This window comes from Carcharodon carcharias, chromosome 12 (assembly GCF_017639515.1).
Source record: "Carcharodon carcharias isolate sCarCar2 chromosome 12, sCarCar2.pri, whole genome shotgun sequence".
NCBI classification, from domain to species: Eukaryota; Metazoa; Chordata; class Chondrichthyes; order Lamniformes; family Lamnidae; genus Carcharodon; species Carcharodon carcharias.
The window spans coordinates 135,600,682-135,621,187 of NC_054478.1; the positions used below are offsets into that span (position 1 = coordinate 135,600,682).

The 20,506-nt window shown below is 46.2% G+C and overlaps 1 protein-coding gene across 7 annotated transcripts in view; it reads left to right on the forward strand.

Annotated features, from left to right (window-relative positions):
* LOC121284769 (disintegrin and metalloproteinase domain-containing protein 23-like) overlaps positions 1-20,506 on the forward strand; it is a 178,647-nt gene that overhangs the window by 75,627 nt on the left and 82,514 nt on the right. For all 7 annotated transcript variants that reach the window (XR_005944537.1, XM_041200356.1, XM_041200355.1 and 4 more), the window contains exons 8-12: positions 1,681-1,760; positions 6,115-6,183; positions 13,035-13,106; positions 15,944-16,110; positions 17,508-17,592. Coding sequence is in view for 6 of the 7 variants with exons in the window: in XM_041200356.1 (XP_041056290.1) it covers positions 1,681-1,760; positions 6,115-6,183; positions 13,035-13,106; positions 15,944-16,110; positions 17,508-17,592 (473 nt within the window). In the remaining variant the exon portion in view is untranslated. The remainder of the gene's footprint in view (positions 1-1,680; positions 1,761-6,114; positions 6,184-13,034; positions 13,107-15,943; positions 16,111-17,507; positions 17,593-20,506) is intronic.

A 20,506-nucleotide genomic window follows, 5' to 3' on the forward strand; every position in this document is an offset into this window, starting at 1 on the left:
CCCGCTGCGAAGAGAGAAAGTAGGGAGGTGTGAGTGTGAGTCCAGCTTGTGCGGAGAGGAGGGAAGGACGCCATTTGTGGAGGTGGCTATAAGGTCTGGGGGAAGGAGGATAAGAGTGAATTGGCTGTTCAGACGGGGACGTGAAGTGCCTGGAGAGAGAGGAATGAGCGGAGCTGTAAGGTGTGTTGACTTGAGCAATGCTGGATCCATCACAATGTGGGGCTCGGCATGTGAAAGTGTTAAGCTAATCGTCTTTCCTGTCTTCTGGAGGTCCTGGATCCTCTCGGTTCACCACCTCCAGGTTGGAGGGGGCACACTCTGGCTGCCGACTTCCTTGTCCACTTGCAACCGCGTTGGCTTCCTTCGAGAGGTTATCCTTGTCCCCCCCGGTACTTGGCAGAGCTCACCTCCCTGCAGCCCCTCGGATTGCGCAGCAGGACCCCCAGGGTCAGTCCGAATGCTGACGAGCTTCTCGGAAATAGGTCGAGCTTCCTTTAATTAGAAACCCTTCCTTCGGCAGTGTTACCCCGCCGTCCCTCCCTGATTGGTCGGGGAGCCCGGAGGCGGGCTAATGCTGTGGTTGAATTAAAGAGGCACGGTTGAGCCCACAGAAGGAGGCCATTTGGCCCATTGTGCCTGTACTGGCTCTTTGAAAGAGCAATGCAATTAATCTCACTCCCTTTCCTCTTTCCCCATTGCCCTGCAAATGTTTCCCTTTCAATTCATGTCAGCAGGCTATTGTAACATTATCTTTTCCACTCTTTAAATAAAGATTTTAAAGGCATCACTTCTATCTTTACCCTCTTGCCTTTTGCTCTCCCCTTTGCTCCTACTCTCTTCCCTCTTGCTCTCTCCCCTCTGCTCCTTTTGTGGGTTTAATTTCTTTCACATTTGAATGATTGAAATGTCCAGGATATTTCTGTCGGACACCTTGCTCAAGGTACTGATTGCTCGTTCTCCTCACACCCTCCACGGTGAGACTGACAGGATACCTGAGACACTTGGTGGGCTGTCACAGCTAGGTCTGGCCCTGTCCTCACCCGAAGCCCCACTGCACACATGCACGTACACACAACTTCAGCCAAGCACACTAAATACACACCCCACACCTGTGCGTGTAAAAGAAGTCCCTTTCTCAAACATTTCACTCTGCCTGGGAGCTGGAGACTCGACTATTCCATTCTCTCATGGCCAGCCCCCCATTCCCCACCCTCATTAAACTTCAGCTCACTCAAAGCTCTGCTGCCCATATCCAGCTCACTCCAAGTTCAGCTCCACCATCGTCCTCTCTGCTCGCCTACCCACATTGGCTCCCTGTCCAACAATAACTTGATTTTTAAACTCTCCCCTCCCTGGCCTCGCCCCTTCCTCTCTCTGTGAGCCCCTCTAGCCCTACAAACCTCCAAGATCTCTGCGCTCTCTCCAATTCTGGTCTCCAGTGCAGCCCCCATTCCCCTTAACCCACCATTGATGGCTGTGTTTTCAGCAGTCCAGGCCGTAAGCTCTGAAATTCCTTCATCAAATCTCTCCGTTTCGTCACCTCTCTCTCCTGCTTCAAGCTGCGGTTTAAAACCACCCTCTTTTTCCCTTGGAATGATATCCATTATTAACCCTTTCGGTAAAAGCTGGTGGAATTACACTGGGTGCTGTTGGTGACTTATCTCCCACGATCTCTTCCAGGGAATCGAAGCACGGCTGACACTCCATGGTCTTTCCTGGTGGACTTACCTTGGCTCCGTACCCGCAGGAGAAGGAGAGCAGTAAGTGACCCCCCACATCAATCTTTCATTATCCCAACTGGTCTGTGTGCGGTGGTTGCTGTGGGGCAATTAGTTTGCTGGTAATTTTTTTTATTCATTCATGGCCTGACTAGGCCAACATTTATTGCCCCTCCCTAATTGCTCTTGAGAAGGTGGTGGTGAGCTGCCTTCTTGAACCGCTGCAGTCCCTGCGGTGTAGGTACACCCACATTGCTGTTAGGAAGGAAGTTCCAGGATTTTGACCCAGTGACTGTGAAGGGATGGCGATATATTTCCAAGTCAGAATGGTGAGTGACTTGGAGGGGATATTCCAGGTGGAATCTAGAACCTGACTGGCTTTGCTGTTCATTGTTAATATAGATAATAAATTCTCTCCTATTACATCATGAATCATTTACTTTTCTTTTATTCGTTCATGGGAAGTGGGCATCGCTGGCTAGGCCAGCATTTATTGTCCTTCCCTAGCTACCCTTGAGAAGGTGGTGATGAGCTACCTTCTTGAACCGCTGCAGTCCATGTAGTGTAGGTACACCCACAATGCTGTTAGGAAGGGAGTTCCAGGATTTTGACCCAGCGACAGTGAAGGAACGGCGATATATTTCTAAGTCAGGCTTGTAGGGGAACTTGCAGGTGGTAGTGTTCCCATCTGTCTGCTGCCCTTGTCCTTCTGGGTGGTACCAGTTGTGGGTTTGGAAGGTGCTGTCTAAGGAGCCTTTGTGACTTCCTGCAGTGCATCTTGTAGATGGTTCACACTGCTGCTACTGTGCGTTGGTGGTGGAGGGAGTCAATGTTTGTGGAAGGGGTGTCAATCAAGTGGGCTGCTTTGTCCTGGGTGGTGTCAAGCTTCTTCAGTGTTGTTGGAGCTGCACTCATTCAGGCAAGTGGAGAGTATTTCATCACACTCCTGACTTGTGCTTTGTAGATGGTGGACAAGCTTTGAGGAGTCAGGAGGTGAGTTACTTCCAGCATGATTTCTAGCCTTTGACCAGCTCTTGCTTCCACGGTATTTATATGGCTAGTCCATTTCAGTTTCTGGTTAATGGTAACACCCAGGATATTGATTGTGGGGGATTCAGCGATGGTAATGCCATTGAATGTGAAGTGGCGATGGTTAGATTCTCTCTTGTAGATAATGGTCATTGCCTGACACTTTTGTGTGTGAATGTTACTTGCCACTTGTCAGCCTAAGCCTGGATATTGTCCAGATCTTGCTGCATTTGGACATGGACTAGTTCGGTATCTGAGGACCTTATGGTGGAAGGAAGGTCATTGATGAAGCAGCTGAAGACAGGTCTAGGACCCTGAGGAATTCCTGCAGTGATGTCTAATTCACCAGCTGTATGAAGGAGAGCTGGGAGGGTGAGTTTTTATTGTAACCTAGCCAACATTCACCTCACAGGTTAGCATCAGCAGTGGCAAAACACACGTTGAGGAATCATGACTAAGGTCCGAATAGGTGAAGTCAGGGGGAAAATGGATCGGGAGCTAGGAAACGGACAGTAGAGGCTGGCTCTTTGTCTTGGGCTTGGAAAACGTGAGTCGGACCATTTCTTGAGTTCGGAAACCCAAGCCCATCATCCCTGCCCATACCTGTCATATATTCATCTCCGGGAGATGTAGGGGGGCAGGGCTCAGGTTTTCTGAATCCGGAGGCAGCGTTGGAGCTGGGTGGGTGCCGAGGCAGGCTGGTTAGAAGGCCCGCCTCAGTTTGCTGGGACATCAGGCCAGCTCTCCAACATAGTTCTTATGCCTCCTAACCCTCACCCCTCATTTGCTCATCCATCCCAGTGTCTTCTCCATTCCCTTTCATAACCCCCATGCCTCTTCCAAGCCCCCTCATACTACCCAGGCCAAATCCATGCCCCTACATATACCCTCATACTTCCTCCATTCTCTCAGCTACTCCCCATGCCTCTTCATATGCTCGTGCCCCCTCATACCCTCCATACCCCCCCATGCCTCCTCATCCACCTGAGACTCCCTCCATGCCTCTTCATATTCTTCATGCCCCCTCCATTGCTCCTCATTCCCCCCATTCCCCCCCACCCCAATCACCACTAGGAGCAGACCTCAGGATAACTTTGAAATGGGCATTAAAAAAATAAGCTCCTAACAATCTAATCGAGCTGTCAGATTCAAAGACACTTCATAACTGAAAAAAAATCTTATCCATAAAACTTATTCGAAAAAAATGTAAATCCCCTCGAATGGTCAATCTGGTGTAAAAATAAACACTTACCCACTTACAACATCAAAGACATATAATCCTTTAATTTTTAAAAATATATTCTTTCATGGGATGCTAGACCAGCATGTGTTGCTCATCCCTAATTGTCCTTGAGAAGGTGGTGGTGAGCCTCCATCTTGAACCGCTGCAGTCCATGTGGTGTGGGTACACCCACAGTGCTGTGAGGGTGGGAGTTCCAGGATTTTAACCCGGCGACAGTGAAGGAACAGCGATATAGTTCCAAGTCAGGATGTTATGTGGCTTAGAGGGGATCCTTTGTGCCACACAAGTGCCCGGCAATGACCATCTCCAATAAGAGAGAATCTAACTAAAACCCCTCAACATTCAGTGGCATTACCATCGCTGAATCCCCCTCTTTCAACATCTTGGGAGTTACCATTGATGAGAAACTGAACTGGACCAACCATATATATACTGTGGCTGCAAGAGCAGATCTGAGGCTGGGAATTCTGAGAAGAGTTATTCAGCTCCTGACTCCCCAGAGCCTGCCCACCATCTACGAGGCACAAGTCATGAGTGTGATGGAATACTCTCTACCTGCCTGGATGAGTGCAGTGGTGTTCCCATGTGTCTGCTGCGCTCGTCCTTATAGGTGATAGAGCTCGCACTTTTGGAAGGTGCTGTCAAAGGAGCCATGGTGCGTTGCTGCAGTGCACCTTGTAGATGGTACACACTATTGCCACTGTGAGCTGGTGGGGGAGGGAGTGAATGTTTAAGGTGGTGACCGAACGCCAGTCAAGCGGGCTACTTAGTCCTGGATGATGTCCAGCTTCTTGCGTGTTGTTAGAGCCGCACTCATGTAGGCAAGTGGAAAGTATTCCATTGAACTCCAAAAAAAAGTGAAGACTGAGGTTTACCTAATAGATCTTTTAAAATTATGAAGGTGTTTGATAGGGTGGACGTAGAGATGACTGGCGGGATCTTCCGGTCCTGCCTGCCGGTGAATTTACTGGGGCCGCCGAAGTCAATGGACCTTTGGCTGGCTCACCACATTTTGCGGTTCCTCCCACAACAGGTCGCACTGCAAAATCCTGGCCGATGTTTCCATTGGGGGTGAGGCCAAAAGTAGCAGGCCATAAATATAAGATATTTACAGAAATCTCCCAGATTGACTGATAGCTCTCACTCTCTTCTCAATGTGCAGCTGTCACCTTGAGGGAGAGGGAATGTGGGACATCAGTCTGTGTATAGCTATCCCCCTGAGAGAGTGGGGGGCAGAGAGACACCCGTCACTGTCCTGATACCTCCCTGAGAGATAGCAGTCTGTGTGCAGATACCTGAAATAAAACCAGGAGATGTTGGAAAAATTCAGCAGCTCCTTACTCAGAGAGTGGTTAGAATGGGCGATTTTGCTACCACATTGAGTGGTCAAGGTGAATAGTATGGATCTATTTAAGGGGAAAATAGAGGGAGAAAGGAAATTGCTGATCGGGTGAGATGAAGAGGGGTGGGAAGAGACACTTGTGGAGCAGAAACACCAGCATGGAGCAGTTGGGCTGAATGACCTGGATCTATGTGTTTCTGTTCACTCAGGGAGTCGCAGCTGCTGTGGCAACACACACTTGTGCAGGCATCTCATAGTCCAGAGCTATGGATAGTGATGGTAGAAGCTCCACCACATGGCTGGCCAGGAATCTCCCCTGCTCCTACCTCCCACCTTTGGCATGAATTGGAAGGATTTGCAGGTTGATAGGCAACCTGTTTGGCTGCATTCTGAACACACCTTCCTTGACCATCAAGGTCCTGGGGTGGGACTTGAACCTGGAGTGCCTGACCCAGGGGCAGGGACGCTATTCCACTGTGCCATGAGACCTCCTCAAATGCTAACAAATTCTGTGTAATTAACTGGTCATTTACCAATGGCTGCTTCATTTGACAGTGCTAAAAAAGTCAATGCACTCTGTCATCACTGATTCTGGGAAGCACTTTGAGATATTGTGAGGTGTAAAGTAAATATAGGTGTCACTGTTAACCATTTACAGTCCATCAGGTAGATTGTTCCCCAGGCTAAGGGGGTGTCTACATTTGCAGGGGTGACGAGCTGCTGACAGTAGCAAGGCCCCACATCTATTAGACGGGCTGACCAATCAACTTCTGTTCCCTCAGGTTCACCGCCGCAGTGTCTTCTATGAAATGAAGTACCTGGAGCTGATGATTGTGAATGACCACAAGATGGTAGGAAGCTTTGATACTTCTTACAGTCACAGTCAGTTTGCAGTGTTGGAATTACTCACGTGTACATCAACCGGTTGCATTATGCAGTGTCTTTATCATACCACAGGAGCGTCATCAGACAAAATGTGATATGGAGCCACATAGGAGTATTTGGGGCAGGTGACCCAAGGCTTGGCCAAGAAGCTTTTAAGGAGTGTTGTAAAGCAACAGAGTAAGTTAGAGCAATTTAGGGAGGGAATTGTAGAGTTAAGGCCCAAACAGCTGAAGGCATGGTTGCCAATGGCTGGGTGCAAGAAGCACAAGAGGCCAGAATTGGAGGAATGCAGAGTTCTCAGAGGGTTATAGAGCTAGGGGAGAGTGCAGAGATGGGGAGGGGGTGAGGCCTTGGATAGATATGAACACAAGGATGGGAACTTTAAACCTGAGGTGTTGCTGGACCGAGAGTCAGTGTGGGCCAGTGAGCATAGTGGGGTGATGGATGAATGGGACTTGGGATGCATCAGGACACGGTCAGCAGAGACTTAGATAAGGTGAACTTTACAGAGGGTGCATGGTGGAAGGCTGAGCAGGAAAGCACTGGAATAGTCCACTCTGGGAGTTAACCAGGGCATGGATAAGGAGCTGAGACAGGGGCGTCATTTCACAAGTAAGGCCCCAGCTCAGGAAGCCAATTGGTGAATGCAGAACGGAAGCTCACGGCTGTACAAGTACCGGACTCCTTATTCAGTGCCCCAAAATCCAGAGAGATCTGAAAACCGGGTCCTGCCCTGGAAACTACAGTCCCTGTCAGGCATTGTTGTCCGTCACATCTTGGGTCACGGCTGATCCTCTGATCTTTGGGTCTGGCCTCATTTATTCCGTGTTGGGGTTAATGGTGCAGAAGCCAGCTTGGTCTGCCCCCTCGTTCCTTCCCAGGTCCGGGTAAATCAGCCCAACTTTAAGTTTTAATTAATTATTATTCTATTCTCTCCCCTGATCCCCGTGCCCCCCAGGACCCAAAGTCCGGAAAATGCGCAAATCCGGAACACATCGGTCCCAGATATGGGGTCTGGTACCTGTAGTGTTTTCTGACAATCGTTCATATCTGTTGTGGCTGCATGTGGAGCACCTGAGATGCTCCTTTGGTTACATATGAAGCACTTAATCAATCGTCAAGTTACACGTGTTAGTTTTCAGTGAGTTAATTGTCCTGGATGAGGTTGGCGAAGGGGGAAGGTGAGGTGTTATTGTTGGGGAACCAGTTCCAATATGAAACACTGGCAGAGAGGTAAACACAGCTAACTTCGGGGGAATACTTGTTCAGAGGGCCAATAGCTGCTGCATTCGTGCTGGCACAGAACTGCAAGTGTCCATCAGAAGGTTCAAATCCTGGCCGCTGGGGTACCTCTTCAAAAAATATTTGAGTGCAATTAGGAGAAGCCTATGTTGTCAAAGGAACAGCCAACGTGGGCTCAGCAAAGTGAGTAAACAGTTAAGTGACCTGTTTGGGAGTTTCAAGACATTATTACGGATGTATACTTGGAGTTTTGGAAAGCTTGCAAATGGACAGGATTAGCGAGGAGGCTCAGCATATTAGTGTACTACTGGATAGAACGTTGGCTTAAAAGAGGGCTGCAGTAAGTGGGAGCTTTAAGGCTGGAAGAAATTGGAATTTTAAATGTATTTCATTTTGGATTGCTCACTACTTCTAGGCTTGTGGCCTGAATGAGATTGGTGCTTTCCCTGGACCCATTTCCTGGTGAATCTTTACATCCAACAGCGAAAGGAGACTTTCATCCCATCAGCTGATTTTTCTCCTCCATTTTTAACAAGCCTTCGCTACTATTATTATTATAGTACCTGGCAGCAGGGCTTCAAGCAGAAGTCAGGGGACACAGTTTGAAAGCTGTGAGCTTGGGCATGACATGGGAAGGCCTTCCCTCAAAGTGGGATTCGTACGGACTGGGAACAAGGAGGAAAAATCCCTGGAATTGTCTTAACTGAAGTTGGATATTGTGCATTGGGGAAAGTGTTCAGTGTTCTGGGTTGCCTTAGCTGGGATGTGTTGTGTTAATGTCCTGACAGACACCCTATTTTATGACCTTGTGAGAATAACTTCAAATCTGGGAAAATGAATGTTACATTTTCAGAGAGACGGTTGATGTGGATTTAAAATTACACAGAAGAACAAACGGCAATTTTTGTAAAGTTACCCTTTGTGATTAATAACTACATCGCAAGAATCTGCTGCAATATTGCAGACTGCAATTTGATTAACTGTTATGGATGGGGAGAAACGAGTCCTTTTGCTCTGGGTCTAGTCTCTTGCGCTTTACCTGTTCACTCACCAGAGGGCAGCCTGCACACACACACATCAAAGGGAGACAATCACTAGTTAACTAGCTAAACGAGTTAACTTCTCAATAAAGAATATTTCCAATTATTGGGCAATTCAGCTATTTATGAAAATACTTTCATAAATTCAAATTCTACCGGCAATATATGAATGTACGAATGAATTTACAAAATAGGAGCTGGAGTAGACCATTCGGCCCCTCGAGCCTGCTCCCGCCATTCAATGAGATCATGGCTGATCTGTATGTGTTTCGAGATCTACATTCTCATCTACCCACAATAACCTTTGATTCCCTTGCCCAACAAGAATCTATCTACCTCTGCCTTAAAAATATTCAGTGACCCAGCTTCCACTTCCTCCAGAGTTCCAAAATTGCACAATTTCTCCTCATCTTTGTCCTGTAGGGACAACCCCTAATTTTAAAACAGTGCCACCCACCCCCCCTAGTTCTGGACTCACCCACAAGAGGAAACATCCTTTCCACGTCCACCTTGTCAAGGCTGTTCAGGATCTAATATACTTCAATCAAGTCAGCCCTTACTCTTCTGAACTCCAGTTTTTCAGGTTAAAGTATTCAAGAAACCTTGGTTCCAGATTGGCTGGGGGTTGGGAACCTGAGCGGGGAGACACAAGAGAGGGAAACAAAGGTAGGAATGAAAGACAGAAAAGTAGAAAGCATACGTGGAAGGCAGAGGAAACAAGGGCTAGCAGCAAATAGGGCCATAGTACAAAAAAATGAGCAAAAATGTTAAAAAGACAAGTCTAAAGGCATTGTATCTGAATGCACGGAGCATTCGCAATAAGGTAGACAAATTAACAGTGCAAATAGATGTAAACAGGTACAATACAATTGCGATTACAGAGACATGGCTGCAGGGTGACCAAGGTTGGGAACTGAATATCCAAGAGTACTCTACTTAGGATGGATAGGCAAAAAGGAAAAGGAGGTGGCAAGCTGTTGCTAGTTAAGCATGAAATCAGTGCGATAGCGAGAAAGGATATTGGCTCAGAAAATCGAGATGTAGAATCAACTTAGATGGAGCTAAGAAGCAACATTGGGCGTAAAACATTAGTGGGAGTTGTCTATAGGTTTCCAAACAGTAGTGATAAGGTAAGGGACAGTAATAAACAGGAAATTGAGGTATATGTAACAAGGCGCTATAGTAATCATGGGTGACTTTAATCTACATATGGACTGGACAAACCAAATTAGCCATAAGACTGTGGCGGATGAATTTCTGGAGTGCGTACGAGTTTTTTTTTTAGACCAATATGTCGAGGAACCAACTAGGGAACAGGCTATCCTGGAGTTGGTGTTGTGCAATGAGAAGGGTTTAATTAATAATCTTGTTGTGCGGGGTCTTTTAGGGAACAGTGACCATAACATGATAGAATTCTTCATTAGGATGGAAAGTGAAGTAATCCAATCTTAAACTAGGGTCCTAAATCTTAACAAAGGAAAATAGGAAGGTATGAGGCGTGAGTTGGCTAAGATAGATTGGGGAACTTCATTAAAAGGCATGACGGTAGAAGGACAATGACTAATAGTTAAGGAATGCATGTATGCATTGCAATACATTCCTTTCTGGCACAAAAACACAACAGGAAAAGTGGCCCAACCATGGCTAACAAAAGAAATTAAGGATAGTATTGGATCCAAACAGGAGTCATATAAAGTTGCTAGAAAAAGTAGCAAGCCTGAGGATTGGGAGCATTTTGAATTCAGCAAAGGAAGACCAAGAGATTGATGAAGAGGGGAAAAATAGAGTATGGAGTAAATTTGTAAGGAACATAAAAGCGGACTGTAAAAGCTTCTATAAGTATGTAAAAAGAAAGATTAGTGGAGACAAATGTAGGTCCCTTACAGTCTGAAATGGGAGAATTTATAGTAGAGAACAAGGAAATGGCAGAGCAGTTAAACAATTACTTTAGTTCTGTCTTCATGGAGGAAGACATAAATAACTTCCCAGAAATACTTGATAACCAAGGGTCTAGTGAGAAGGAGGAATTGAAGGAAACTAGTATTACTAAAACAATAATGCTGGTGAAATTGATGGGACTGAATGTTGATAAATCCCCAGGGCCTGATAATCTACATCCCAGGCTACTAGAGGAGGTGGCCATGGAAATTGTGGATGTGTTGGTTGTCATCTTCCAAAATTCTGTAGATTTTAGAACAGTCCCAGCAGATTGGAGGGTGGCAAATGTAACCCCACCATTTAAAAAAGGAGGGAGGGAGAAAACAGCGAATTACAGACCAGTTAGCCTAACATCAGTAGTAGGGAAAATGCTAGAGTCCATAATAAAGGATGTGATAACAGGACACTTAGAAAATATCAAAGGGATTAGACAAATTAAACATGGATTTATGAAAGGGAAATCATATTTGACAAATCTACTGGAGTTTTCTGAGGATGTAACTAGCAGGATAGATAAGGGAGAAGTAGTGGATGTGGTGTAATTGGATTTGATAAAGTCCCACATAAGAGGTTAGTGTGTAAAATTAAAGCACATGGGATTGGGGGTAATACATTGGCATGGATTGAGAATTGGTTAGCAGACAGGAAGCAGAATAGGAATAAATGGGTCTATTTCGGAGTGGCAGATAGTAACTAATGGGGTACCACAGGGATCAGTGCTTGGGCCCCAGCTATTCACAATATATATCAATGATTTGGATAAGGGAACCAAATGTAGGATTTCCAAGTTTGCTGATGACATGAAACTTAGTGGAAATGTGAGCAATGAAGAGGGTGTTAAGAGTCTTCCAGGCGATTTAGACAGGTTGAGTGAGTGGACAAATGTATGGCAGATGCAGTTTAATGTGGCTAAGTGTGAAGTTATCCACTTTGGTAGAAAAAAACAGAATGGCAGAGTATTATTTAAATGGTGATAGATTGGGATATGTTGATGTACAAAGGGACTTGGGTGTCCTTGTACACCAGTCATGTAAAGCAAGCATGCAGGTGCAGCAAGCAGTTAAGAAGGCAAATGGTATGTTGGCCTTCATTGCGTGAGGACTTGAGTACAATATTAAGGATGTCTTAGTGCAGCTGTACAGGGCCTTGATGAGATCACACCTGGAGTATTGTGTGCAGTTTTGGTCTCCTTACCTAAGAAAGAGTACATTTGCCATAGAGTAAGTGCAGTGAAGGTTCACCAGATTGATTCCTGGGATGGCAGGATTGTCGTATGAGGAGGCGTTGGGACGACTAGACCTGTGTTCACTGGAGTTTAGAAGATTGAGAGGACTTCATTCTGATAGGGATGGACAGACTGGATGCAGGGATGATGTTTCCTCTGGCTGGGGCGGTCTAGAACAAGGGGTCACAATGTCAGGTTGCAGGGTAGGCCATTTAGGACTGAGATGAGAAGAAACTTCTTCACTCAAAGAGTGATGAACCTATGGAATTCTCCACCTCAGAATGTTGAGGAGGCCAAGTCACTGAATATATTTAAGAAGGAAATAGATTTCTGGGCTCTAAAGGTGTCAAGGGCAGAGGTCAGGTGTACAGCGTTGGGATAGATGATCAGCCATGATCATATTGAATGGTGGAGCAGGCTCGAAGGGCTGAATGACCTACACCTGTTCCTATTGTCTATGTTTCTATGTAATCTCTTCTTTCATTTTAAGACCACTAAAAATTCTTCATTTTGCGAATAACCTTCATCAGTTATGACTTTACCATTTACCTTTCACTGTGGGTATAATCACTCAACTGGATTCCAGCCTGTAACTCCCTCCCAGATATCTATCATTATGTATATAAACCATCAGAACCCTTTGGTTCAATTCCAGCCTTAGATCATTCCTGGGAACATGCTGGAAGAGGAGAATGAGACACCACAAGAGTCCATTTGGCCCTTTGCTCCTGTGTTGGCTCTTTGAAAGAGCTATCCAATTAGTCCCATTGCCCTGCATCTTCCCTGTAGCTCTGCAAATGTTTCCCTTTCAAATAGTTATCCAATTCTCTTCTGAAAGTTATCGCTGAAGCTGCTTCCACCAACCCTTTCAGGGGGCAGAATATTCTGCAGATGACGGAAGACTAGGCTGCCAGCTGGAGAGTTGGCGAGATTCCCCTGTCACCTCTTTTAGCGAAGGCCCACCCAGGCACCTGATGGGTCAGCAGTGGACCTTCCCCCTCCCCCGTGATCAAGGACCCCAGGAGCGGAGGTGCCGCTGCCTGAGAGGATCAGCCTTCTGGACCCAGCAGTGCCACCGGGGAGGTAGTGGCTGCTGCAGGTACAACACCCACCTGAGGCCCTGGTTCGAGGAGGGACCCAGGCTTGGCAGGAAAGGGGGGAGTCACGGGATGGGGGTTGTGGGGTGAAGGCGTGTCGAGGGACCTCAGCAGCAAGTGCCGGGGATGGGGGGCAGCCACTTAGGCCGTTTTGCGCAAAGACTACATTTGCCGGGTTCATCCCTCACTGCTTTGTCAAACAGGGCTGTGACTTTTATTGGACATTACCTGGGGTTTCACTGGGGACTGATGTTCCTTTACTTTCTCTCTCACAGTACAAGAAGCACCGATCTTCCCGGCCTCACACCAACAACTTTGCCAAGTCCGTGGTTAACCTGCTAGACTTTGTAAGTAGAAATCCAATTTGCACGGATAATGAGTGCTGGCTCAAAGGTTATTTTTGTTTTTCCGCTACTTCATGGAAGTGTGACGTTCAGCCAGGAATGCTGGATGGTGGTGCACAAGGGCACACGGCAACGTGAGGCAAGTTGGACCTTGGTGCAGTCTTACTCTCGTAGCCCTAAACTTTGTTGGGAACCGGGGTGGGGTCGGGGGGGCAGGCTGGGGGGTGCGGGTTCCTCAGGCACTGCTGCATTTTGGGAAATTTGGGAGCCATATTTCACACTTATTTTTATTATTTGTTCATGGGATGTGAGCATCGCAAGGCCAGCATTTATTGACCATCCCTGGTTGCCCTTGAGAAGATGGTGGTGAGCCATCTCCTTGAACCGCTGCAGTCCATGTGGTGTAGGTACATCCACAGTGCTGTTAGGGAGAGAGTCCCAGGATCGAACAGTGATATAGTTTCAAGTCAGGGTGATGTGTGACTCGGAGGGGAACTTGCAGGTGGTCGTGTTCCCATACTTCTATTGCTCTTGTCCTTCTAGGGGTAGAGTTGTGGGTTTGGAAGGTGCTGCCGAAGGAGCCTTGGCGAGTTGCTGTGTGGTCCTGTGTTGTAGCTTCACCGGGTTGGCACCTCATTTTTAGGCATGCCTGGTGCTGCTCCTGGCATGCCCTGCTACAAGCTTCATTGAACCAGGGTTGATCCTGGCTTGGTGGTCTGGTAAGTAGGGTATATGCCAGGCCGTGAGGTTACAGAGTGTGTTTGAATACAGTTTTGCAGCGGCTGAGGGCCCCCTGTGCCTCATGGATGCCCAGTTTTGAGCTGCTAGATCTTTTCTGAATCTATCCCGTTCAGCACGGTGGTAGTGCCACATAACACAATGAAGGGTATCCTCAATGCGAAGGTGGGACTTTGTCTCCACAAGGACTGTGCAGCGGTCACTCCTACCGATACGGTCACAGACAGACCCATCTGCATCAGGTGGACCGGTGCGGTCAAGGTCAGGTAGGATTTTCCCTTGTGTTGGGTTTCTCATCATCTGCTGCAGACCCAGTCTGGCAAATATGTCACAAGATCATAAGAAAAAGGAGCAGGAGTGGGACATTTGGCTCCCGAGCCTGCTCCTCCTTCCTTTCAATAAGATGGTGTTGCTTCTCTTGCCTTTGCAAGGGAAGGTGCTGTCCTTTTGTGAAATATCGACTCTTACGTTTATGTGGATCTGTTTATGCTTTCCAGCAGAACTCTGAAGAGCCGAAGGACTTTAATTTGCCGAATAGATTGTCTTTGATGTGAGGACACTGCAGCCTTGTTGCTGATGCACGTGCTTAATGTTCACATTGTTAGGTTTGAGGACCATCATGTGTAATTGAGACAATGGAGCCAATTCAGCTCAGGATCAAAGCAGCCAAATCACTGTTTATATGTCAAGGTCTGCCTGGTTTCATGGGCACTGCGGGTGCAAGTGTGTGCAGGGAGATGGGGATAAGTGAAGGGGCGAGAGAGTGAGATGAATAAGGCTGATAACCAGAGAAATGTTCAGTACCTGGTTGAATTTTGATAGTTCAAGGCTGTAAGCACAACAAAGTTCATCAGACTCTTGCTTCCTGATTCGAAATAGTGTTTTGTGACACTCGTAATAAACGTGGTAGTAGACTGCCCGAAGTTCCTTTCTCAGTGTTCACATTTCTACATAGAACTCCTCCTCCACCTGCCACTTTAACACCATATTAACCAGTTCATTTTAAATGGACTGAGAGGAGCTTCAGCGGGGAGATGTTAACCCCTTCCTTACCATGTAGTTTCGAGGTCATAGTGCCCATAGAAGACAGGGACCGGTAAGAGGCAGGTTAAGAAGATGGTCTGCCCATTCCCATTATTTTTTCACTCTCCTTTTGTAGGCGACTAATGGCTAATATTTTCAGATAGGGAAGCCTGGATGTCGTTTTGCATTTATTTAGCACCTTTCACAACCTCAGGGCATCTCAAAGTGCTCTACAGCCGCTGAAGTACTTTTAAAACCGAGTCACTGTGATAATGTAGGAAAGACGGCAGCCAGCTTCTGCACCGAAAGATCCCACACAGTCGGCTTGATCATTGCCCCCGCCACCAAACTCGATATCCTGCCTCTCCAAAACCCCTGAGGCAGGAAACAGCTTCTCCAACTAGTGTTTTAAACCCAACCCTCACTTCTGGGTCGGAAAGCTGTGAGTTCGAATCCTATTGCAGAGGCCTGAGCATGGAATCTAGGCCAACACGTCCATTCAGTACTGAGGGAGTGCTGCACTGTGCTGCCTTTTTGTAGATTCTGAACAGATGCCCCATCTCCGCTGTGTGGTGGGCATAAAAGATCCTTTGCCTGCTGTTCTTTGAAGACAGTGCCGAGCTCTTCTCCCGGTGAATATTTACCCTTCAGCCCAACGTCGCCAGGACAGATTATCTGGTCATCATCTCATTGCCGTTGATGGGATCTTTCTGTGCACGAGTTGGCTGCCGCATTTCCTATATCAGAACAGTGACTGCGCTTCAAAAGGACCTGATAGGCTGTAAAGTGCTGTAGGATGCCCAGCAGTCCCGGTAAGATTAACTTCCTGTGAGTTTTCTCACTGGCTACCTGTAATGCCTGGAGAAATTTCTACCTATTGGCATCCATAAGTCTCACAAAGACCGGGGAACCTTTAATTTTTGCTGCTGCTTTAAGAAGGAAACGTAATTTGTCTAATAGAGTTTCTTACCCCATGTGTGTCTCCTGCTTTACCCTTGTGTTTCTGCTGATCTGATTGGCTAACTGTCTGTTTACCCAGTGTTCCACTCCTGTACCTGTCCTGTCCTCCTGTCTTGCAGATATTCAAGGAGCAGCTGAACACCAGGGTTGTCCTGGTCGCCGTGGAAACGTGGTCGGACAAGGACAAGATCGACGTGGGCCAGGACCAGATGCAGGCCCTGCGCAGTTTCTCCAAGTACCGGCAACAGTTCGTGAGGGAGCAGGCCGACTCCGTCCAACTGCTCTCGTGAGTCAACCTTCACCACAACTTGCATTCACGTAGCACCCTTAATGCAGTAAAACCTCCCCGCTTCACAGGTGCGTGACCTGATGAGGTTTGACATCCGAGCCACATAAGATCTTAGAGCTGGTGGTCCAAAAGCTTGGTCAAAGTGGTACCTTTAAGGGGCGTCTTAAAAGGAGGAGAAGGAAGGCGGAGAGCCATGGGGAGGGAATTCCGGAGTTTAGAAAGTGCAGCTGCCAATGGTGGAACGAAAGGAATCTGGGATACACAGGAAGTCAGGATTAGAGGAACACAGAGTGCTTGGAGGGATGTGGGGTTGAATGAGATTACAGAGATAGGGAGGGTTGAGGCCATGGTGGGGGGGAGGGTGGGGTGGGGGTATTGGAACACAAGGATGACAATTTTAAATTCAAGCTGTTGCTGGACCGGGAACCAGTGTAGCTCAGCGGACCCATTGGTGATGGGTAAGCAGTACTTGGAGTGAGTTAGGACAGACAGCAGAGTTTTGGACGAGCTCGAGGTTACAGAGAGTGCAAGGCTGACTGGGAGAACAAATCTTCCAGAAGTGAAGACATGGGAAAAATGACTTAAATTCAAATATCTGGCTGGGTAAAAACATCCCTTTGCTAAGTCTAAGATGGAGGTACAATAAACACGATTAAAGCCTCATGTCCTCCCTCACTGGGAGCAGCATTTTACATCGAAAATTAGTACTTTATAAATGAATAATTGAGTATTGCTGAAAACAAGAGACATGTTATCTAAGCTTTTGGCTTGCACTGATCACAAGAAATTACCAAACTGTATTGGGGAGGACAACAATTTATACTGCATGAGAAGAGAATGCTGATTGGTTGACAAGTGGAAACTAATTGGTGGAGGCATTGCTGATTGGTGGAGGCATTGCCATGGAGAATGCAACAGGCAGGTCGACTCTGATTGGTCAAGGCATTGCCCTGGGGATTGCACCAGGGAATGACTGTTCCCTAAGCTTTTGTTTAGATGAAAAAAAAGGTGCAAAGTGAGGACATGTTCCTCCTGTCTGCAAAGGACAGGGCCCTGTGTGTGAATATATGTGGCTTCTAGCATGGGTATAGTGCTTTATAAATGCAAACTTTTCTTTTTTACTTTCTTCTTGAAAAATCTGAAACAGGAATCCAAATAGCCTCGAACCTGCCTCCTTCTGGTTTTAAAGGAGGCAGGCCAAGGGGGCAGGCAGCCAATCTGTTTACAGGAGGTGTGTTGGTTGGCAAAACCTTTTAAGGAGGCTGCGTGCATCCATTTTAATCAGGCCAGAATTAAAATTGAGTTATGTTTTCCTGGTTTCTCGTTAATTCTACGTTCGTTTTGCTTTCATTCCTGTGGTGCTGCATTTATGTGTTTCTTGTATTTTTGAGCAGGGGCACCACGTTTAAAAGCAGCATGAGCAGCATGGCTTTCTTTGGAGGTGTTTGCTCACTGATGCGAGGAGTTGGGGTGAATGAGGTAAGACTTTCCAGAAAAGCCTCCTGCTCACTTGCTGTTGTCTAATACATCTATTACTGATTGACACCATTGACTGTAATCTAAGCTGACACTCCAGAGCAATGCTGAGGGAATGCTGCATTGCTGGAAGTGCCGTCTTTCAGACGAGCCATTAAACTGAGGCACTTTCTGCCCTCTCAGTTCAAAAAGATCCCACAGCGCTATTTCAAAGATGAGCAGGCGAGAACTCCCCACCGAACTGCACCAATCACCTGGATTTAATGTTGAGAATGACTGAGCCTTTGGTGCTCAAATGTTATGGAGTAAATCAAACTTCTTCTGGAGTCCACACATGCGCAGTTAAATGCAGAAATCTAAGTTACCCTGCTCCTCCACAAGCTGCGCTCAGCATCTTGCAGATGAACTCGGCATTGAAATCAATGTAAGGGCATGAAGCTGTGGGTACCTACCCACTAATTATCCACTGAACGCCAGAAAAAATTAGTGCTGGCCCATTCATGCGCAATTGAATTTTTAACAGTGTTGTAAGTTGTAATTACTGCCAAGCAACCTCTTTGGCCCTGATAATTTAATATTAGTTGCATGGGGTCTCATTCCTTCAGAATTGAATTACTGTAGGAAATCAAATCAATTTTTTTTTTACAATTTCTGTCTCTTTTATCTCAATTCCATCTTCCCTTTATTTTGCTTTCTGTACGCAATTTAAATCCAAATTATACGACTGCAGTCTTAATATTGACAGATGGGTTTGGCAAACAGGGGTGGGGGGGGCGGGGGGAGTGGGTGGTAGTTTTGGCTGGGAAACTCTGATGCCCTGAATTTTTCTGTATTGTGTGCAAGACATTTTCTACTGAAATTACATGTGGTTCAAATGGTGTTGCTGTAGCCCCATCTGTATCTAGCCACCAATTAACATTGGCTAACCTTGTGGGAACTGGCTCAACTTTATGCTCATCAAATTGAAGGTACGTCCTAGAATCGACTTCAAGTACCCTGAGGTGAGATGTAATGAAAGACAGGGTTGAGCCCTCAACTCTGCCATGAGGTCAGGCATAGCACAGGGTGCATGGTAAAACTTCCTCTGCTCACACTTCCTGTAGCAGTGTGTCAATATCATTTCCTGTTGTGTCCAAGCTTTGGCCGCCAGTTAGGGAAGCTCAAGGACAGATTGTGCAATGAACTCTAAGCGACTAAAATATGGATGCAATCTGCCCCAACCCATTTCATAGAATCATAGAAATAAAATTGTTATAGCACAGAAGGAGGCCATTCGGCCCATGTGTCTGTGCTGGCTCTCGAAAGGAGCAATTCGCCGAATGCCTTCTCACTGTAGCCCTGCAAATTCTTCCTTTTCAGATAATAATCCAATTCCCTCTTCAATGCCTCGATCGAACCTGTCCCCACCACACACTCAGGCAGTGCATTCCAGATCCTAATTACTCGCTGTGTGAAAATATTTTTCCTTAAAGCCGCCATTGCTTCTTTTGCCAATTACCATAAATCTGTGCCCTCTTATTCTCAATCCTTCTACCAATGGGAACAGTTTTTCCCTATCTACTCTGTCCAGACCTCTCATGATTTCGAATGCCTCAATCAAATCTCCTCTCAACCTTCTCTTCTCCAAGGAGAACATTCCCAACTTCTCCAATCTATCCACGTAACTGAAGTTCATCATCCCTGGAACCATTCTCATGAATCTTTTCTGCAACCACTCTAAAGCATTCACATCCTTCCTAAAGTGTGGTGCCCAGTACTGGACGCAACACTCCAGTTGAGGCTGAGCCAGTGTTTTATACAGGTTTAACTTAATTTCCTTGCCTTTGTACTCTATACCCCTATTGATAAAGGCCAGGATGCTGCATGCTTTATCAATCACGCTCTCAACCTGACCTGCCACCTTCAATGATTTATGCACATTGTCATGGACAGAATGTATGTTTTTCCTTTCACTGCCTGTGATCAGGACGTTTGTGTAAGAGGGGTGTGTTTTCTTACCGTCAGGGTGAGAATCCCAATTAAATAATTTCCAGCAGCAAGCTTTTTGTGAGTTTAAAAATAAAGGTTATTTATTATCACACACTTGCCCTGGAATTTAAAAAGTGACATCTCACTCATTTGTCTCACACATATGCTCTCTCACACACACAAAGATTATATACAGGTGAAGGTAAAAATAATACGGTTGCAAGTTATAATTATCTCAGTCTCTTTTGTGGCAGGCCTGTAGTTTCTTATTTGGAGGTGATGCTTTCAAGTTGAAGTGAAAGTCTGGTAAAGCGAAGGATTCCCATTAAGCTGTAAGATTTCTTATAGTCAACTTTCCAGGAGGTTGGTTCTTAAATGAACTCAAAAGTTGGAGCAGGTTTGGGGGACTCCTCCCACAGCACTGTGGCTGCTTGGATAACTTGCAACTGGTTCGCTGGCTTTTGATGGAGTTCTTTTTCTGCTAACAGCTTTTGCTGAATTCAAAGCAGACAGAAAACATTGCTGTCCCATTATGTAACCTTTTACAGGTTCAAAGTCCTTTTACCACAAAAAGGGTGATGTGTTGATGACACATCCTGTGTTGTCATATGATACCTTGAAAGTTTGAGACAGCCAGTGTCTTTGTGCTTGAATGATCCATTCAATTTGAGATTACCCTTTTGAGTTAGTTTCAGGAAAGGGCATTGATACAACATCATTCTGGAAGGTTTCTTTTGTTCCCTCTTTGAGACAGGGTAGTGGTTTCAATTCACAAAAGAAGTCAGGTGATCCTTGGACAGCCATCTTTTGCAGTTTTTTGTTCAGTTTTCAAAAAAATGAAGTATTGACTGAAAGTCCATAATATACTGGAATGTGACAACATATGCACCCAGGTCCCTCTGCTCCTGCACCCCCTTTTGGAATTGTACCTTTTATTTTTTATTGTTTC